Source organism: Alosa alosa, chromosome 9, assembly GCF_017589495.1.
Source record: "Alosa alosa isolate M-15738 ecotype Scorff River chromosome 9, AALO_Geno_1.1, whole genome shotgun sequence".
NCBI classification, from domain to species: Eukaryota; Metazoa; Chordata; class Actinopteri; order Clupeiformes; family Clupeidae; genus Alosa; species Alosa alosa.
In genome coordinates this window covers 29,029,380-29,046,434 of record NC_063197.1, presented here as the reverse complement: position 1 = coordinate 29,046,434, position 17,055 = coordinate 29,029,380, and the positions used below count along the sequence as shown (strand labels likewise).

At 44.6% G+C, this 17,055-nt stretch overlaps 1 protein-coding gene across 1 annotated transcript in view; it reads left to right on the top strand.

The window, feature by feature from the left end:
• The first annotated feature begins 2,979 nt into the window (after positions 1–2,979).
• Positions 2,980–17,055, top strand: part of colgalt2b (collagen beta(1-O)galactosyltransferase 2b) — a 42,985-nt gene continuing 28,909 nt past the window's right edge. Inside the window, exon 1 of the mRNA XM_048252587.1 lies at positions 2,980–3,476. Within this exon, the coding sequence (XP_048108544.1) occupies positions 3,241–3,476 (236 nt within the window). The 5' untranslated portion in view covers positions 2,980–3,240. The remainder of the gene's footprint in view (positions 3,477–17,055) is intronic.

Genomic DNA, 17,055 nt, shown 5'->3' with positions numbered 1-17,055 from the left:
AATGATGGCACTATCTGTAGTCTACAATATAAGTCACAGGACTGTCAATATAACCGTCCCTTTAACGACCCTCTGGAAAAATGACAGCATTTACAACCAGCCACAACACTAAACATGGCATCTGTCTCTGTTATGAGCTATTCATGAATGGCAATTTACCATGCACATAATATCGACCTTCACCTTTCGAAAAGGAAGTTGATGTTGTAATTTTTAAACGAGCCAAGGTCTGGTAATAAAAGTGTCAAACTTCCTCAACACTGCCATATCCACATCCTCATGGCAGTTCCCTCTTGAGGAGTTAGGCTGCCTGTTCTCATAATCCAGTGCCATGCATTTCCATCATCACGTGATCTATGCGAAAACATAGACTACTTGTACATTTTCAAAAACACCTCTGCAATATGCAATCAAAATCATTCCTGTGAAGGATGTCACATAAATTTCTGTGAAAGCCACCCACCAAGACTGTGGGTAAGGATTAGCATAAAACCTTTCATTATTGAAAGACTGTAACTCTGGTGACCTCTCTGTGTAAGTCATTCACTGCCCTGTTGGAAAACAGCCTTTCTGGACAGTATCACAGTAGACCTGGCGACACTGGCTAGGTTAATGATAGTCTTACTGGCCCTCTCGTCCTAGTCTGTTCCAAAACACGTGCAGTCATGTGTGGTCTCAAGTCTCATGAGGTTGCCTTTAAATATACTGTTTTTGTTGGACCTCCAGGTCATGCCAGCTTGGTAACAGGACAGGAGACGAAAGAATGGCGTATTGAGAGCATCCAAACACTAGAGGGCGCTAGCAGACTTTGCAATTTGTCCCCAAAAGTGCCTGTGTTCAGAATGAGAAGTATGCCAAGGCTAAATGGCACAAATGCTTGCTTGGTCTGAAGGATTTGCGTATTGTGGTGCAATGACCGGAGAGCCTTCATAATAAGCACAACACACACCGCGGCGGAGTAAGGACACGGGGCGTGGCAGGTGTCTGCAGCTGGACGCTGACGTGATGTGGATAACTTCACCGTCCATATAGTATTCTATGCGGTCTCTGTTCAGGATTACAGTTTTTTCTGAATGCTTAAACACAACTGTGATTCTTATAACACAATTTCTAAAACTATTAATACTTATAGCAAAACCTAGGCAAAACCACTCACTGAGTTCGCAAAACTAAAAGCACAAACACTGCTTTGCACTCAGTTTGCAATTTTGTAACACACACTTTGCACAACTGTAGGCCTAGACACAATTCACTGCACTTACACTATTTTGCCAACTCTCTGGCACACTTTCTCCTGTGAAAACTGCTTTAGATAATTAGTTCACTTTGCAATCAGCCTAAGCACTATAAATAAGTCACTGTACAATGGGTACAATGGAGGGAACAGGAAGAGTGAGAAGAGAAAGTACATGTGGGGATATTGTCATGTCAGGCCTGGATACATCATTCCAAAATATATTTTTCCTGGTGCCTTGGACTAGGACATTGCATGTGATGTAGGCTGAATTTTGAGAGAGACGACCCGATGTAGACTGATTTTTTTTGTCTCAGTGAAATTGCTATTTTGTGTTTTGACTTGGAAAAACAGACTTGTGTTTGTTTTGATGTGTGTAAATAAACACCAATACTTACAGTAAAGTTTGGATCCCTGTATGTTTACAGAACTATGACAAAAGAATGACCTCAAATTGACATAGTCTACCTTGTGCACAGAGAAAACAAAAGCCAGATGTGTTTTTTATCCAGACCATCAGTGTGTAGTTGGCATTTTGTGCGCTTATTATTGTGATGGCTTGTGTTTACTGTTTGATACGAAAACACAATTTTTACGAAGGTGTGAAGAGCAAGGTGTGTTGGCTTTTGCAAGAGAACTACGATGTTTTGCTGATTGGGTGAAAGGTTTTCCTATTTGTGTGTAGAGTTTTGCAAAAAAAAGCCATAGTTACAAAAAAGGTGCTTAAGCAATCAAACTGTAATAGTCTTCAGCTAAAAGCACAGAAGCACATGATTGTAGAGTAGAGAGATTGTAGAGTTCCTCTGAGCAAATTGTGAGTGTGTGTGTGTGTGTGTGTGTGTGTGTGTGTGGGTGGGTGGGTGGCTGGAGTTTGGGGGAACAAGAGGAGGATTGCTTTATGATAGAAATCACTTTGGTGTGCATGTGTGTGCTTTTGTGTTTGAGTCAGTGACTCTTACCAGAGACATGTTCACTCTTACAAGAGACACATTCACTTTCTAGTCCTCTTGCACATTCCTTTTCTATTTCTGATTAAATGTTCTTCAGCTACGGCAAAGGTAATGGCGAAATTGAGCATGGTGTCATACACAAGGTCCACTTCCAGTTCCACAGACCACAGAAGTCTGTTCTGCACTACATGCCTTGGCTGTTACCTGCCTTGGATGAAACATGAACTAGGCTAATGGTACGTATTAGCTAGCCTTTTATAAAAAAATTCTCATCCATAGACAGAAACTGACAGGCACTTGTCGCACATCATTCATCTTAACAGCAAACTAAAAATAGACAATGACACATAAAGGTTCTGGGGTCCAGAGTCTAGTCCTTTCTAAAACATTGTGAGTAAACTAAATATTATAAAAACAATCAATATAAATAGTTAGAGAAAATAAATACATATAGAAAAGAAAAAATAGATAAATAAAATTAAACACAAATAAAAACACCTATGCCAATTTTACTATGAGTTGTTCAATTTCTGCTGGTTTTGATATCGTTTGGTTCTTGGAACCTAAACCAGAGCTAGAAAGCTGAAAGGTGTCACTCAAAACTGACTTCTCTTTATCTAGGCCTATGTGATAGGCTATATAGCGGCATTGTGACTCACCAATCAGCCTGCTAGACCACTTGATTTTTTCATGCAGTGTTTGTTGGCTAACCTGATGTAAAAATGTGCAGCAGGCAACTCTCAATTCATAATGGCAGTCAATGCCGATTTGTAGATTTGAGAAATTTCCGAAACTATCAATAAATATCTATCTATAGGCTATATCGTGTGAAAGTCTGAGACTTTTGACCCACCCTCATCATTTGCCCTTATTCAAATCTAATTTGAAATCTGATGAAAGAAAGTGTGGAGCTTGTCATTGGAGGGCGACCCTCTCACACCTTCCCCCGTGTGTCTCCTCTTTCTCCCCTCCCCATCCACCTCTCTCCCTCCCCCTGTCGCACATATTCGAGTCGAGGCCGAGCTCAGGTTGGCATAACGGTGCGATCCGGGAACGATGCCGGCGGTCGGAGCGGTAGCTGTCAGCTTCATCGTCATGCTTGCGGCCGCTGGGCTGCCAGCATGCCGCTCGGAGCTGGTGACGCTGGTGGAGGAGTCCGTCCGACCCGAATCGTCCTTCTTGAAGCCCAAAGTTATGATCGCCATACTGGCTCGCAACGCTGCGCACAGTTTACCCTACTACCTGGGCTGCATAGATAGGCTGGACTACCCGAAGGACCGGATCGCGATATGGTAAGGAGCAAACTTTTATAAAAATATTTGAAATATTTTTTTCAGCTGCTTATGACAACTGTGTTTATTACATCCGCTGGCAACTTTTGTTGTATAGCCTATTGTTATTGTGAAGCTGTGTGAATGAATGGTACAAGTTGTACTCTTGTAATGAAAACCCTGTGGAAACGGTCAAGAACAGTGCCGCTGCTGTCAGCGTGGAGACCTGATGCTAAGTTTTATGATGCATTCCCCTCGCGTGTGTGCTCGATTTAATTGCACGTTAGCATGAGATGAAAGCAATGTGCTCCTTAAGCCGGTTGTTTTTTTTATGTAGTACAACGACGCGGAAACGGGGAGCTTCAAATAAGGAGCAGGTTATTTGTTCTGGCACGGTGTGTTATGGTAGACACCTCTGTGATAACTTTAGTTCTTTCTAGATTTAATGGATGGGTCTGGGGCATCCTGGGATCTGTCGGAGACGCCAACTGCTATTGGTACTCCAGGGCAGTCATGCGGAACTTGTTAATGGTAGGCCTTTTTCGGAGCAATACAAAAGCTCCTAGAGTCCCAGACAGGGTTTGCCAGCGGTGCACCTTGCACACAAAGAAGCCTCTCTTTTTCATAAACTTTGGAGTGGGCTTTCATAAAGATGCATAGCCTAGTGTACAGTGAGGGAACTTTTTAAAAGTGTGTGAAATTGGGGGTTACTTTTTGGGGTGGTGGTGGTAGTGGGAGGGGGAGGGGGCTCTGTTCTCTCCTGGTTTCGCCATGTGAGCAAACCAAGCCTGCTGTGGGACCCTCTCATTTACTTTGCCTCTCTAAACCCCACTATTGTTTGTAGGGGCTTTATGATCATCTGTTTTCCATTCAGTTCCGCCTTCCACACACACACACACACACACACACACACACACACACACACACACACACACACACACACACACACATCCAACCCAGCCCCCTCTGTCGCCACCACCCCTCTGGGACCCCAGAGTGGGTCGGTCTTCACCTCCCACCTAGTCCCCTGGGCAAATGTCTAAATGACTGAGCCAACAGGCCTGTGTCGAGGGCCAACTCAAATGAGACATGGCACGGGTAGGTGGGGGGGTGGGGTGGGTTCAGAGACCCGCCATTCTCAGTGGAATGTCCTGGTAACAATATTTTCTCACAATTGTTTCTCTCACTCTATCCCCTATCCCACACTTCTCCCTCTCTCTTTTCCTTAATTTCTTTCCACCTCCATCTCTCTCTCCACACTTTCTCTCTCTCTCTCCATCTCTCCTTCTCCATCCCTCCCTGTTCCACTCAGGGTATGTCTTCAACACCTAGGGGAGTTCTTCTGGCAGGAGGGCCTTTCCATTGTTTCATCGTCACAGCTGTCAGAATGCATAGCTCATCTCCTTGCATGTTGGATGTCCTCTCTCTCGCTCTCTTTTCTCTCTCTCTCTCTCTCTCTCTCTCTCTCTCTCTCTCTCTCTCTCTCTGTCTGAAATTCCTCTGCAGCTCCTAGTGAGAATGTGTAAGTGTGTGAATGCCAGTTTGGGGCTCGGCAACTGTCTCCCTTATGGTGGCTTTGCCAAATCTTACCCAGTGGTAACTGGTGTTTTTTTTTTTTAAACAGTGGCAAACTTGAGGTCTGACTGAGGGTTAAGGTTTTTGTGTTGCAGATGCACGCACAACCAGACACACACACACACACACACACACACACACACGGTTGTATGCAAAGTGTGGCCTTTTCTTCTTTGGTATTACCTATAGTAAATATATTTGGAAGGATTTTTCTCCTCCTGTGTGTGTGTGTGTGTGTGTGTCTGCGGTCACACCATCAGCATAATCAGAGCTTGGAATAAAACAAGCGTGTGTGCGGAGTCAGTCGGTCAGAGACGTGTGAAGTCTTCCCGTGGAGGAATGACGGGCCCAGGCAGAGGCAAGAGAGGTGGGCTGGGCCATGCCCATTTACCCAGGAGTCACTGGGCAGGTTAGGAAGCCGCATTCCAGACATTCCGATGCTGGCGGCGTGCTGGACGCAGGCCAGGCCAGTGGACTGGACAGAAGAGCCTGACCCCTCTGACTCATGCCTGGAACGTCTGAGCGGGTTCCAGAACTCTCACTGCTCCGGCCTGCCATCTGCTCTCACTATCAGAGAGAGAGAGAGAGAGAGAGGAGAGCGAGAGAGCAAGAAAGACAGGAGGAGAGAGAGAAGAGCGACAGGGAGAGAGAGAAGAGTGAGAGAGCAAGAAAGACAGGAGGAGAGAGAGAAGAGCAAGAGAGAGAGCAAGACAGGAGGAGAGAGAGAGAAGAGCGACAGGGAGAGAGAGAAGAGCGAGAGAGCAAGAAAGACAGAGGGAGATAGAGAAGAGCAAGAGAGCAAGAAAGACAGAGGGAGAGAGAGAAGAGCGAGAGAGCAAGAAAGACAGAGGGAGAGAGAGAAGAGCAAGAGAGCAAGAAAGACAGAGGGAGAGAGAGAAGAGCAAGAGAGAAAGAAAGAGTACATTTTAAAAGTTAATGCAATCTCTATCACCAGTTAAACACAGGTCACACAGACATGTGTATTATAGAATCATTGAGGGATGTAGTTACATCCCTCACCACACACCACTTCTGCTTAAACAGAGCGACAAAGAGAAGACCAACAGACGAAGAGGTACATATGGATCAGGGGAGGAGCAGACCTGGAAGAAACCAGAACAAGTACAATGCAAATGTTACAAATGCAAATGCACAAAGGATGAGAGTCTAATTGTTTCGGGAGAAGACTGCCACTGGCCAGGCCTGTCCAGACCAGTTATCAGCCCGAGTCACACTTCAGAGAGTACGCTGGGCAGCGAGTGCTGACCTTAACCCCAATCCTGACCTTAACTCAAGGCAGGTTAACCTCAACTACTTAAGAGAAAGTCTAAAAGGTCTGCCTTCTCTGAGGGCACTCCTCTTCCACCTCTTATGGACCCTTTCAAGAGAGTTCCATTATCAGCATCATAGTTGGCCTCACAAGACTTCCTTTTTAACATTCCATATGTTATCTTAATGCAGAGGAAGTAGATTGGGAACCAAATAGAACGTTCAAGCATTGTTTTTGTTTTTATTGTTGAAAGGGTCTATTGGAAACTAGTCTTCCCGTTGAGCTTGAGGCAAGAGATCCACACACTAGTGACAGCCGTGTCTGATGTAAGATGGAGAGGAGTAAGCAGTCAGCTCCCTGAAATGCGTGTAAATGGGGGAGAATGGATCGATGCAGTAAATGTCAGCTGTGATTTAGACGTGAACAATCCATCTTTAATACCCCTCAGGCACATCTATGTGTTTGGAAGGAATTCACGGTAAGCAGTATGCAAACAAGCATTATATGTGTGCGTGTGTGTGTGTGTGCACGTGCACGCTGACATATGGTTGTGCACTGTTTGTATGTACATGCCTGTGTCTGTGTGTGTGTGTGTGTGTGTGTGTGTTTGTTTGTGCCTGCATGTGTTTGCTTGTATTTACTTGTTTTCTTTTGTGTGGAATGCAGACAAGCACATTCCTCAGAGGATTTCAAGCATGTGGAGTTCATTTTAAAGGCCAACTGGTTTTATTGCCATTCTGTTGTCATTCCTCACACAAACACACACACAGACACACACACATGCATGCATGCATTCCATAGTTCTATTAGTGTTTGTGCAGGTGTAACACCCGAGGGTAGGGATCATTCTCGAGATATTGAAATACTTCACGTCACACATATACTGTCACGTTCCTCAGGGCGCATAATTTGAAGAACATACGCAGTGATGGGAAAAGAACATATTTATGAGGGAAAAAGAACGTTTTGTGTGTTTCTGCTTGCAATTATGCACCTTGTGTGTGTGTGTGTGTGTGTGTGTGTGTGTGTGTGTGTGTGTGTGTGTGTGTATGTGTGTGTGCACTGAGGTTGGTTTATATCAGTACCGTGTTGACACACACTCTGTCAGCATCTGATTGGACTCAGCACTCTGGCTCTCGTTTTCATCGAAGGGGTATTGAATCAGAACATCCCTCCATCCCTCCATGATGAAGGCTTACAGCATAGATCCGCATGCTTGGCTGGGTCGGCACATCCAAAGGAATGCCAGGCCCTTCCTCACTGATGGCAAGCACAGCCGCAGGCGCCGGGCCCAGAGATGATCTGTCCATCCCCTGCTCATAAACCTCAGAGAGCCCGTGGGCTCGGCCCCCAGAGTCTGGTCAGTGCCGCTTGCTTGCCTGCCAGAGGAGACAATAGCAGAAACATATGCTGCAGTCCTCCTCAGCAATACAAGGGCGTTCCTCCACAGCACCGTGGGAGCAACATGCACGCAAGAACAGGGGCTCACAGTCAATTCAGTTCCATTTAATTACATGCCAATTTGCAATATGACCATTTAAAGGTGCGATTTGTAGGATTGTTACCGAACGTTCTGTAGGCCAAAATCAAAACACTGGTGAACGTTCTCAAGACTACCAGACGCGAGCCTCTTCTGGGTTGCCAGATGTAATGAAGACTCAGCTAACGTTAGTTGACCTGCAGCTGCTTTAACGTTTCTCCAACCATGACCCAGCTACACATTTTGAAAACAAAAAATACCTCTCTAACCAACGTAACATATTTAGCTGAAGTTAGCGATGCAGATGAAGTTTAGCCTAGGCTACCTGTTGTGGAGAAATATGGCCAGCTCTGCGTCAGACTTGATATTCTTCGTTTGACGAAGATGTCACCATATCAGGAAGCTTCTCTGATGTCCACTTAATTTGTTTCTTGTTTTAATTTTGGAAATTTGCCTGCCTCTCGTAGGCGTTCATGACAACTGTAGCCATTATTTCCTACATACTGGACCTTTAAGGGATTTGAGAACATATTGATACATTGACAGTCCATATAAACTGTGGTATGTGTAGACATGGTAAAATATACATCCAATATGTGTAAGCCTGGGCACACATACACATACACACAAACACACACACATTTATACATATTTACTTTTGTTTATGCACGTACATATACAAAGCAAATAAAATAGATGATATAACCAGGCAGATGTGGCAGAGTGTCTGTCCCCTGGCCTGAGGCCCCCCTGCCTCTCTCTCTTCTCTACACCAGCACCATTCACACCTGATTACGGCCACTTCACGTCCCATGTTTGGGAAAAGAGAAGCGAGCAGAAAGCATGTTTCACCAGGTCTCTAGCTCTACCTCAATACGATTCCCAACTATGGAAGGAGATGTGAGGGGAGATACAAGGATACAAGAATACAAGGAAGTTTATTGTCACATGCATATAGTTACTGGATGTAAGAAATGCAGTGAAATTATGTCTGGTGTCAGCCTATTTGTGCATTTATGGGGGTTAAAAAGTGCAGTAGAAGAGGGGTTTAGTAGATTAAGTGGCAAGGGCTGCATAAGAAAGGTGGGGGAGGATTGGGATTGGGGGGGGGCACCAACAAGGAGCACCCAAGAGCAACAGGGGCAAGGAAAAACTCCCTTACTATTAGCAGTAAGTTAATGTTTAACTAAGTTAAGCTAACGTGTGCTTCTAACTTAGCCACTAAAGGCTGATAGGCTACATTGTGCACATAAATCATGACAGGGGAAAGAAAAACATTTTAATATGATAAATAAATGGTTTGTTTTGACAAGCAGCATGTCAGGTCGAGTGCCGTGGCTGAGTTGAGAGGTGGGGCTATGTCGTCATAAAGTTGCCAGCTTCGCACCTACAGGCGTCTACATGGCGAAAGTTAGCCGGCGGTTTCAAAAGTTCCCACTTCGGAATTGATCTAAAGTGCATTTTACTCCGGATAATTCCTTTAATTTAGCAGCCATTGAAATGAAGCATCTATGTCAGTTTCCATAGCAACCAACATGATTATACTAGCAAACCACTGTAGTAACTCCTTTATTTCTGATAGTAGCCACCATGGACACCTTAGCAACAACCTAGCAATGACTTCAAGTACCCTAGCAACAGCCTAGCAACCACATTCACAGTTAAAACCTAGCAACCAACATCATTAACCTCAGCAACCAGCATAGCATCATCAGCAACCAGCATAACAACCACCATAACTACTCTAGCAACAGTCAGTTGTCATCAACTTTGAATCCCGTCAACTGTTTCCTCTGCCCACAACTGTTTCAAAATAAAAGTACTCACTACAATAATTCCCTATTAAATAACATAACCATTTTCACTATCCGACTATTTAACAGTTCAGCCATTCAGCCATGACAACTGTCAGTCATCATCAACTACAACTCCCGCCAACTGTTTCCTCTGTCCTCAACTTCAACTTCAAAATAAGTCCTCAATACAATAATTCACTATAAAATAATTTAACTATTTAAACTACTCAACTATTTAACTGTTCGTCCATTCCAACTGTCAGTTGTCATCAACTATTCCCCACCAGCTTTTTTCTCTATCTGACCTCGATCTTTTTACTTAGATTATATTTTAGACAATATTCAACATTATTTCATTCAGCAGCCATTTTTGCATTTTCATGCACTCGTAATTCCCTGGAATTACATTCTCTAGTTCTATAGTGCTATCCTTCTTCAAAGCGTTCATTCTATAGTGCTATCCTTCTTCAATGCATTCATTCTATAGTGCTATCCTTCTTCAAAGCGTTCATTCTATAGTGCTATCCTTCTTCAATGTGTTCATTCTATAGTGCTATCCTTCTTCAAAGCGTTCATTCTATAGTGCTATCCTTCTTCAAAGCGTTCATTCTATAGTGCTATCCTTCTTCAATGCATTCATTCTGTATGCTGTAATGACTTGTGCATAACAGAGCAGTAATACAGCGTACGCCCTGTTTATTAACCACACCTCGTATCGCTGCTCCGCGGTCCATCGCTATTGTACAGATTTGTCCCATTTTCCACTTGTAACCTCGCTTGCTTTGTATTCAGCTATGCAGACCAGGGGTAAGATGGAAAACATGCAGATCTGTGGGGGCTCTGAAGTTGGAGCAGGACTGAAGATCCACTGTGTTACACAGCTGCTGTGAAAACGATCTCTCATAAAAAACCATCTCTCTCCCAACCGTGCCATTTCAAATACCAGGCTGACCCCAGACCTGCCCCAAAGGGAGTTCTGTGCGGTAGCCACAGGTTAGCTATAAAGCAGCATGAGATTCCATGGAAGTGTAGGTGGTGGCATTTCCAAGATCAGTAGTACTAGTATCCACATAGCATATCAGAAATAGATTGAAACAATGATTTCTGCTGGCCTATGTGAAGAATCATCAGCATGTTAATATGTGTGGTGTACATTTGTAGTTTTTAGGGTTTCCTGCGTCACTTGCATGGTTTTGGCTTTTGGATGTTCTTAGAGTTGCTGGGCCGTGTGCATTTCATTAATTACATTATGCCAATGCTTATGCCAATACAGTGCCATTGTGACATGCCAAAGACGGGCATCTTGCCAAAGACATTTTATGCCCAATTAAAGCATGTTAATGCCACCAGTCTGGGGATTGCTGTGCTTAAAGCTTATTTCCACAGTGGAAAGAGAGAAGTAGGGCCACAATGGGCTCAACTGCTTGCTAGTTCCCCTGTGTTGCTTCACTTATTCACAGCCTTCACAACAAGCAAACTGCAATCCCAGACAAGCTGTTAAGGCTGTGATATGTGCAGTCTGGTGTTTAATACTATAAAAGCTGTTAAGGCTGTGATATATGCAGTCTGATGTTTAATACTATGAGCTTTGCAGAGCAAGAAGGAAAGAGTGGCCTGTGGTCTCCATGCTGCTTATTTTTACTGATTGTTTGTGCTTGTGCTCACACATGGCGTTAGTACAATGTCTTAACACAGTATTTGCATTCAAAACGGCACACACACACACACACACACAGAGAGAGAGAGAGAGAGAGAGAGAGAGAGAGAAAATGTGTCTACACACACACACACACACAAACATGTATGCACACATACAGAGAGAGTGAGATACACACACTCTCTCTCACACCCACACGCACACATAAACAGGGAGGATGTGTGCTCATTAAATGATTACGAAGGATATTTTTATGGACAAAGAGGCTCTCAGTGGAGACCTGAGTCCATTTTAGGAGGGGAAATGTAATTTTAACTGCACTTACCGGTTTCATCACTCACACTTTGCCACTGGGCTGTCTGTACCGTCTAATTCTGTAAACGCCTGTCTGTATTGCTCTGAGTCTATTACACTCCGCCACCATTCACAAACCCCTCTCAGTCTGGCTCTGTCCATGTCGCCTGTTTTTAGCTCTGGTCTGTCTGAACCGGTGCTGTCTGTGTGTTTGCTACTGTCCCCTGTGTTTACGGTAGAGTATCGCTCCATAGAGGTCATGTATGGTTTGGGGTCTTGTGGCGTGAGATAGATAGGTAGCCTGGAGAGTGTGTATACTCATCACTGTCCAGTGTGTGGGTCAAGATGTGGTTAAAGATCCTGTGAGTGAGCGTGTGTGTACATTGCTGTCAGAGTGTTTGTGTATAAGAGCCTGTGTGAGTCTGTGGGTGTGTTCACAATATGGATATGGAGAAGTATGGGTATTTGAGTACCCTTTGGTGTGTTCACAATATGGATATGGAGAAGTATGGGTATTTGAGTACCCTTTGGTGTGTTCCCAGTATGGGTATTTGAGTACCCTTGGGTCTCAGTCATTTGCAGCTTCATTGCATGGTGTTCAAATTAGTGAGTACAAAAGTGTGCAGAACTGACAAAATATGACTCTCATTATAGCTGTTGGACAGTCATCAGTTGAAGTGAAAATTAATGTGCATGGTTGGAAGCTTTTAGTCAAGCATGCTTTGATGGAGCCATTGCATGTTTCCCTTCTGAGCTTCAATCTCTCCAGAGAAAGGGCTCGCCCCATTTCACACAACGTACCAATACCCTTCTGTCGCCTCCTCTCCCCTCCCCTCCTCTCCAGTCCAAAAGAGGCAAGCCTTTCCATTACTCCATCCAAATGAATTAATGTGAAGCTGTTATTGTAAGGCTCTCACTCACTCCCCCCCTCTCTCCCTGAGCACTAAATGTTCCCTCAAACTTAGTCTGTTTCGCCACCCTCTATGCCAGGCTTGCCCGCTTTGGGAGCCCGCGCTGTCTGACTGGAGCAGTATGCCCATGACTAGTGACTTCTGTGCCAGGAGGCAGCATCAGACTCCCCTGGGGTTATAAATATCCTATGAGGTGTGATGGGGAGAGTGTGTTTGTGTGCCCTGCGGCCTGTGGCACTGTCTGTTTGCAGAGAAGAATAGCGTGTTTGTGTTCTAAATAGCTGACATGTTGGGATCGTAAAGCTTTAGTGTACCAAGTAGTTTTGTGCTGAACTGAGAAATAACTTTGCTGGGAACTCAGTCTTGTGCACATTTGAGTTATATGTTAGATTTAAAGTTTTGTTTTTTCATTTAGTAGCTCAATTTGGATAGAGTGATTGTGTATATTCCTCTGTCCATGTTTTGTTATGCTTCAGTTGATTGTGCAGTCTTTTAATTTGGCTTTTCTGTCTAGTAACAACATCCTGTGGTTTTTTCCTGTAATTTTAGTCCTGGTGTTATCTGCAGACTCTTGACTTCCTTGCCCTCTGTACAGAAACAGTCATAGGGGTGTGATTTCCCATAAGAGCCTGTTGATAACTCATTCTAGCAAGAGCACCACTTCATGTGCCTTCCTTCCCCTGTATATAATTTATTGCAAACTACATCATATTCTTCTCACAAATTACATCATGTAGCCTGTTTGCATCTTTTATTTAGCCTCAAAATTTAGACTATTGATCTATGTATCATCATACATACATCAAACTGCGCTCTGTTTAAGTCCTTTAGTTTCATTTTTACTGCAGCAAAATATACCCTGGTGACATATATATATCATCGGCTGTATGTGGGCTGTTAAACTCTTTATTGTACTGCAGCAGTAGTGTGTGTGTGTGTGTGTGCTTGTGCGTGTGCATCTGTGAGAGAGAAGATGGGTATATGTGTGAGTGTGAGAAAGAGCTGGAGTGTGTGAAAGAGTGAATGGCTGATGTCAGCATGAGTGTGTGTGAATGGCTGATGTCAGAGTGAGTGTGTGAAAGAGTGAATGGCTGATGTCAGAGTGAGTGTGTGAAAGAGTGAATGGCTGATGTCAGCGTGAGTGTGTGGGAATGGCTGATGACGCGTGGAGATTGTGTGAAAGAGGAATGGCTGATGTCAGGTGAGTGTGTGAAAGAGTGAATGGCTGATGTCAGAGTGAGTGTGTGAAAGAGTGAATGGCTGATGTCAGCGTGAGTGTGTGAAAGAGTGAATGGCTGATGTCAGCGTGAGTGTGTGAAAGAGTGAATGGCTGATGTCAGCATGAGTGTGTGAAAGAGTGAATGGCTGATGTCAGAGTGAGTGTGTGAAAGAGTGAATGGCTGATGTCAGCATGAGTGTGTGAAAGAGTGAATGGCTGATGTCAGAGTGAGTGTGTGAAAGAGTGAATGGCTGATGTCAGAGTGAGAGTGTGTGGGAATGGCTGATGTCAGAGTGAGTGTGTGTGAGAATGGCTGATGTCAGAGTGAGTGTGTGTGGGAATGGCTGATGTCAGCGTGAGTGTGTGAAAGAGTGAATGGCTGATGTCAGCGTGAGTGTGTGAAAGAGTGAATGGCTGATGTCAGCGTGAGTGTGTGAAAGAGTGAATGGCTGATGTCAGAGGAGGTGTGTGGAAAGAGTGAATGGTGATGTCAGGAGTGAGTGTGGTGGGAATGGCTGATGTCAGAGTGAGTGTGTGTGGGAATGGCTGATGTCAGAGTGAGTGTGTGGGAATGGCTGATGTCAGAGTGAGTGTGTGTGGGAATGGCTGATGTCAGAGTGAGTGTGTGTGGGAATGGCTGATGTCAGAGTGAGTGTGTGAAAGAGTGAATGGCTGATGTCAGCGTGAGTGTGTGGGAATGGCTGATGTCAGAGTGAGTGTGTGTGGGAATGGCTGATGTCAGAGTGAGTGTGTGTGGGAATGGCTGATGTCAGAGTGAGTGTGTGTGGGAATGGGCTTGTATGGGCAAGGGGGAGCAGAGCTGGCAGCCGGTCTCACAGCTCTGTTGACCGAAGGGGGCCTGAGGAATTCAGCTGTAGGTTTGCACTAACAGACACACACACACACACACGCATGTACACACACACACACACACATACACACTCACACGCGCTCCCCCTCCCTCCCTCTTCAGTCTGTAGGTCCAGCCAGTTTTAGGAAGAGCGGGCTACAGCACAACAAACACACATGTGCATTTGCTCTCTCTCTCTCTCTCTCTCTCTCTCTCTCTCTCTCTCACACACACACACACACACACACACACACACATTTACATTAGCATTTTACCTTATGCACACACATATACACCTAACTGCTTACCGCACTCACACATTCTCACATATGGATACTCATGTACATAATCATATACCACATCATATACACTACTTCTGTATTAATCTTGCATACACTCAGCACACACACATATTTTGTATACCTTGTATGTGGAGCGCTTTGGGTTGCACTCTGTGCATGTTAAATGCGCTATAAAAAGAGAACTGACTTGACTTGACTTGACTTTTAAGTGTGTGCGTGTGTGTGTGTGTGTGTGTATGTGTGTGCGTGTGTGTGTGGAATCCTCATTACCCATTGTTTGTGTTATATAATAATGATCTAGGCTGTGAATAGTGCAATTAGAGCAGCATTGAAGCCTTGGTGTGAAAGAGCTTGGCCTGGTGCTCTGCTGATCATTTTTCTAAATGGTTGAAAGTCTTTAGCTGGGAAGCAGAGCAGTGAGTGAGAGTGATTCAGTAAGTGATAGAGAGATAGAGAGATAGCCGGAGAGGTAGAGAGAGGCAGATGAGGGGAAATGAAAGAGAGTGTAAGGTGAGTGATAAGCATATGGTGTCCAGATGCTTCCCGCGAAGAGAGGGGCAGAGAGAGAGAGAGAGAGAAAGGGAGGGAGGGAGAGACAGAGAGAGAGACAGAGAGAGAGACAGAGAGAGAGAGAGAGAGAGGGAAGTGTGGTGAAGCACCTCAGGCTGTTAAATAATGAGGTGGAGGTAGAGTTACAGTACAGAAGAGAGAAAGAAAGAGAAGGATGATGAGAGAGAGAGAGAGAAAGAGAGAAGGATGATGAGAGAGAGAGAGAAAGAAAGAGAGAGAAGGATGATGAGAGAGAGAGAAAGAGAGAAGGATGATGAGAGAGAGAGAGAAAGAAAGAGAGAGAAGGATGATGAGAGAGAGAGAAAGAGGCTGAAAACAGGAGAGACAAAGAAGAGCAAGAGAAGAGGACCAAAATAAACTCAAACAGAAAAAAACCCTTGAAGGCATCATTTAGCTCAACATTCTGGATCAACATTCCGTATCAATAACAGTTGCAGAAGTCATGACCAGTCAAAAATAAATCCTGTCAAACTAAAACCCCGTCCACTCTGACTGACTCCACAGCTTCCTAACACACTAGACTTTTTATGTCACATTATGTTTGCTATGTTAAGGTTTAATGCATGTTTTCATCAACTACTTCCAGAAGAGCAGACCCAGACATGGGCGGATTATGAACTTTCGGGCCCCTGGGCCCAGATGTATTAAGGGCCCCCCACTAATTGTTGCATATGTGGGAGGGAGGGTTTGGGGGTCCTCCCCCAGAAAAATGTATTTGTTTAATGGGATTTCCTGTATTCTGGTGAATTTTGGGGATGGCCAATACTAAATTCAATAAGATTCATAGCCTACATCCTGATTTGTTGATATTGAGGCAATGATTCCATGCAAAGGCTTGGGCTTCAGGGCCCCCTGACCTCTTGGGCCCCTGTGCCCGGTAGGCCCGTGCAGTAATCCATCCCTGGACCCAGACATGAACACACATCCTGAAACAGATGCTGAAACGGAACATACACATACATACACACACACACACACACACACACACAAACAGGAGAGACTTAGACACAGATCCTGAAACAGATACTGGCCTACAGTTCCTGCCCCAAGATTTTTATTAACACTCTCTTTCTTTTTTTCAATTTTTGGGGTGCACTCTCTGTGCATGAAAACTGCGTTATATACATAATTATTTACTTACTTACTTTCTCTCTATCCATCTGTCTGTCAGGTGTACACACACACACACACACACACACACACACACACACAGTAATCCCACTTCCCTTTCATCATTCTCCTCTTTAATGGGTGTTCAGGTGTTTGTAGTCTCTTGTTAAAAAGCAGACCCCCATTGCCTGCTGGGAAGTGTGACCCTTTGCAGCACTGCTCCTGCTCTGTGATTGGTCTGGTGCCGAGCCTTGGGGAGGGGTGCCTAATGTGATGATGATGGGGCAGACTCAGAGGGGATATGATGGGGTGTGTGCGTGTGTGTGTGTGCCCTTTTAAAATAAAAAAGAACAGACGTCAGCCATAAACACAAAGCCCTAAGCCTCGGGCACTGTGCTTGTCTCAGCTCCTTCAGATCTCTGCATTCTGCCTGTGCAGGCCTCTGGAATCTGTAACACACATACACACACACACACATGCACACAGCTTCATACACCAGGCTGTTAGGATCCTGAACTCTCTCCCCCCTCTCCCCCCTCCACCCTCAGCTACATAACATCCTGGAC